This window comes from Etheostoma spectabile, unplaced genomic scaffold (genome assembly GCF_008692095.1).
Source record: "Etheostoma spectabile isolate EspeVRDwgs_2016 unplaced genomic scaffold, UIUC_Espe_1.0 scaffold48, whole genome shotgun sequence".
Taxonomy (NCBI): Eukaryota; Metazoa; Chordata; class Actinopteri; order Perciformes; family Percidae; genus Etheostoma; species Etheostoma spectabile.
The window spans coordinates 288,229-292,668 of NW_022605618.1; the positions used below are offsets into that span (position 1 = coordinate 288,229).

At 39.3% G+C, this 4,440-nt stretch overlaps 1 protein-coding gene across 2 annotated transcripts in view; it reads left to right on the forward strand.

The window, feature by feature from the left end:
- Positions 1-4,440, forward strand: part of lrrk1 (leucine-rich repeat kinase 1) — a 199,978-nt gene that overhangs the window by 7,468 nt on the left and 188,070 nt on the right. For both annotated transcript variants that reach the window (XM_032511829.1, XM_032511830.1), the window contains exon 2: positions 2,728-2,874. In XM_032511829.1, coding sequence (XP_032367720.1) covers positions 2,805-2,874 — 70 coding nt within the window. In that variant the 5' untranslated portion in view covers positions 2,728-2,804. The remainder of the gene's footprint in view (positions 1-2,727; positions 2,875-4,440) is intronic.

Sequence of the window (4,440 nt, forward strand, 5' to 3'; positions counted from 1 at the left end):
AGCACATCAAACCCTCCCGTACATCCCGGTCTTCTTCCTCTGCACCCTGTTACAGTGTCCTCACGGGCTCTGCTGGCCCACATGCATCCCAGTCGTTGTCATAAGCCTCTCCATGACTCGCATAAAGATTATACGAAGCCCAGCAGGTCAGAGCCAGAGATCTCACCGGTCGGACATCGAACGCCCACCAGACGGTCTGTGGCGGCGATTTTGCAAAGCGGGAATGATCTGAAACACAAACAGTACACAGCAGACACGTTTTGGTGTGTAATCATGGTTGCTAAAGTTCATGTACTTCATATAGCGTATAGTAAATAGTGACCTGGCCCTAACATGCAAATGTTAGCTAACGTTACGTGGAAACTTAACTTACCCTTTTGTGTCGGCGAACAACCGTCATGTCGACGTCTGAACTCCGTCGGAATTCCCAAACTCCCGTTTTTTTAGCGGTGATTTTTGTTGCTTCCTTCAGCTTCTTTTGAAACAAAACATTTCTTCTGGCTGTGGCAAGTAGCCGATGTGTCGCGTTGAAAACTATTACATCATCACGCGTAGCTATGGTGACCAGCCATGCTGAGGCGTCACTCAATCTGCAATGGAAAACTGACGCAGAATGCGTCGAGTCGAGTAGAGGCGAGTAGAGGCGAGTGGAGGCGAGTGGAGGCCAGCTGTTACCAGCAGTAGAAAAACGCCATTTGTTTCAAAAATGGAAGCTGTGTTCAAAGTCTTGCCAGGAAATGGGAATCCAGAGCTTTCTCAAAGGTGTCAACTACAAGCCTGTAGTATTTCAGCTTTTGGACACTTAGACAACTTTCCAGTCATTCAGCCATTTTGGGACCGTTTTTGTTGTGGTAACCTGTAGGAGTTTGGGGGACAGGCTTTCCGACTTACATGTAGGCCAAGATCTCTTTTTCTGTGACCTCATGTGTTGTTTTTCCCTAAAAAACTTATTTAAACATACTGTTGTGGTCTTTTTGGTTAAAATCAGGTTTACCCTTACTGATGGTCCCAACAGTAGTTTGGTATTAAAGTTTGGTAGGTAATTTGGCAAAAGTATTTCGGCGTGGCAAGACATCTAGTATTTCAATCATCGCTCTGAACATGTCTTTCTTGACGGTCTGTAGCAGGACTTTTTGGATTGTTTTTGCATTCACAATGTTGCTTCCCTTATCAATTTGCCTCTTTTTCACATTCATTTGTGTGTCTTGTGAAACATGATGGTACGAACGTGTTGCTGGGACATTAGTTTTGGACCCGACAGACATACATGAGCAAATGAGCTGTTAAAGGGTAACTACAGTTTTTTTTCAACCAGGACCCTATTTTCCTATGTTTTTGTGTTGAGTGACTGACAACAATCTTTGATTCCTTTTGTGGACGTTGAAGTGTAGTTTACAATGCTAAAATGAATTCTCGGATGTTTTTATGTTTTTAAAAAGGATCTTACTCTTTAATGGAAAGGTCGACTTACTTAGAAATCCGTGGTAAGACTTTTGTCAGGGACTGATATATATATATATATATATATATATATATATATATATATATATATATATGAATTTAATTTATTCTTGTTTACCTTAAAACTAGAACATATTGATTAGTGTAAAGTCAGTTACAGTAATTTTGTTGTTGTAACGTTACTCAACACCGCTGAGAGACTTAGTAAACAGCTTAGATTACAGGCGAAAATACGCCTACATCAATGTGATGTCTGCCGAACTCGCCCTACCTTCACCTTTTGTCCACAGGACAGTCACCATTTGTCGGTCAATCTTAACTGTAAAGAAGACCACTAAACGCTAAAGGGGGGAGAATTTCAGCACTGCAGCCAGCCAGATTCTGGGAGATGGTCTGTTTCCCTCACGGATCCTAAAGTAAAACTTTCTGTTATTGCCGTTAACATCGTTATCGCCCGGCGCTGAAGTTTGTGCTGGTTAGGTTTGGATTGCTCTAAGTTCATAATAATGGCAGGCAGGAACTCGGGAATTGCTTGGTCTCTTCCAATAAATTGTAATATTTCGCGTATTTTGGAATGCATTCATTAAGGAGAGCATTTATACCCCATTTTTGGGCAATTCAAACTTAATTTGGTCTGCTACTTCGCAATTAGTTTAACTTGCTTTTTCCACAGGCTAGAGAGTTACGTTATTTTAGCTTTTGTTTAAAAATAAAAGCTTAATTTAGATAATTTGACACTTTTTACAAATACATCAAAAAGGGCTGTAATTTGTCATTTTTAAAATAAGTTAACAAATAAAAGCTTGTGCAAAAATTAAATTGCGCAGCTTATAAAATAAAATAAAAAATAGTCAATAGTTTTTGGAGACATATGGTACCATTTGGTGCTTTACAGATAAATTGTATACAAATACAGCATATTTGTGAAAAAATAAAATAAAAAAAACATTAGTAGGCTTACTGGCTTGTAAGTAAGAAGATAGTCACTAAGATAGCCAGCCACAAATGCAGTTACTCCTAAGGATTCACTGTATGTTTAATATAAACACATGATTTATAAAATCATGTCAACAATTATTGTTTTAATAGCTTAGTATTCTATGCACTGAAAATGTATGTATAAAGGCTTATGGGCACCCACATTGTAGTTTAATATGCAACTTCATTTTATACTGCTTTGCTTGAAAAACGCTGAAGACCCCTGATTTATTAGGTAAAACGTTGTTGCTGTTTGTTCTTCATCATTGCTGCTTTGTTGTTGTGCAGGGTGACAGCTGAGTCCAGGCCTTCTCTCTGTGGGGGAACCCTGCTCTGATAGGCATCAACCAGTGACTCCAGTAGGAATGTCTTACTGGTCTGTTGGCCTTCCTCAGGACTCTGGAGACACTCCCAGCAAAATGGAGCAACAAAGCAGTAAGTGTTGTAGTGTTAGAAGCATCACACAGGTTCACAAAGGATGTGACTGCAAACCGAAGTTATTGATATGTGGGGCCATTGCAGCACTGCTTAAATTTAGCAAAAAGGGAACTGAAATTGTGAATGTTTTAGTGCCACAAGCCGTATCTGTTGCTGTCCAATATATGTGCATGAACCAGAGTGTGCTCACTGAACACAATAAGACAGTTTTAGTCTCATCTAAAGCTTCTCCAGCAACAGATTACAGATTGGAGCACAGCTGTGTAGTAAATGACAACAGAGTCAATGATAGAGGATGGGAAAACAGTAGGAAGTGGTAGATTAGATTATTGTAGGTTAACCATCCACTTTTTCCCCAGCAATAAGAAAGCTGTTGTAATCTCCTGGCATACTCTATTTGTCTTATAACTTCCTGTCTATGTCAGAAGTGGGGACATGTCTTGTGCAGATTGACTTATTCTTCTTTTTACTTCCATTTGAACAAATATTTGACCTGTTTTATGGTGTTACATAGCGCCTCTATGAATACTCCTGCTAGGTCTAAGTAATATAGACCATATCTCATATCTCTGTATTTTTTTGGGCTGAATGGCAATACACGATATACAGTCTATCTGGGTATTTTCGACAAAGTGTGCTAAATGTTCAGTTGCATATCAAAGCCACATGTGAAATGGAAAAAGCAAGAAAGACTGTGATCAACATTGAATGCAAAGACAGTTTTTCTTCCCTGTTTGAAAAATATATTGCTGCAACATTTGTAAATGAAAATAATATGAGAGAGAGAGAGAGAGAGAGAGAGAGAGAGAGAGAGAGAGAGAGAGAGAGAGATGGAGCGAGAAGAGAGAGAGAGAGAGAGAGAGAGAGAGAGAGAGAGAGAGAGCGAGAGGAGTGGTCGAGAGAGAGGAGAGAGAGAGCCACTGGGATCACTTCCATTCTGCCATCACTGTCTTAATTTGTTCCCAGCTGAGACTCAAGAGACTAACCCCCCCCTTATGTATTCATGTTATTTTAATTATTATATTTATTTATTTTATTCAATATTTTTTCTTATTTTTCACTCCTCTTGCTTGGTGTAACAGTAACATTATAGTTTTTGTTTCCATCGAATGACTACAACAGCCAGAGAGGATATTATTCTTGTTTGTTATGTAGTTTTGTGCTATCTGAATGTCTGTTATACGCTGTATTCTACTAAACAATATAAAAATAAATATACATAAAGAGAGAGAGAGAGAGCACTCAATTCAATTTCAATTCAATTTTATTTATAGTATCAATTCATAACAAGAGTTATCTCAAGACACTTTACAGATAGAGTAGGTCTAGACCACACTCCAGAACTTACAAGGACCCAACAGCTCTAGTAGTTCCCTCCAGAGCAAGCAACAGTGCGACAGTGGCGAGGAAAAACTTCCTTTTAGGCAGAAACCTCGGACAGACCCAGGCTCTTGGTAGGCGGTGTCTGACGACTAGTTGCGGTTGGAATGAAGAGTGTCAATAACAGTCACAAAAAATAGTAGTTTGTAGTTATTTGTAGTAGTTCATGGCATAGCAGGGCAC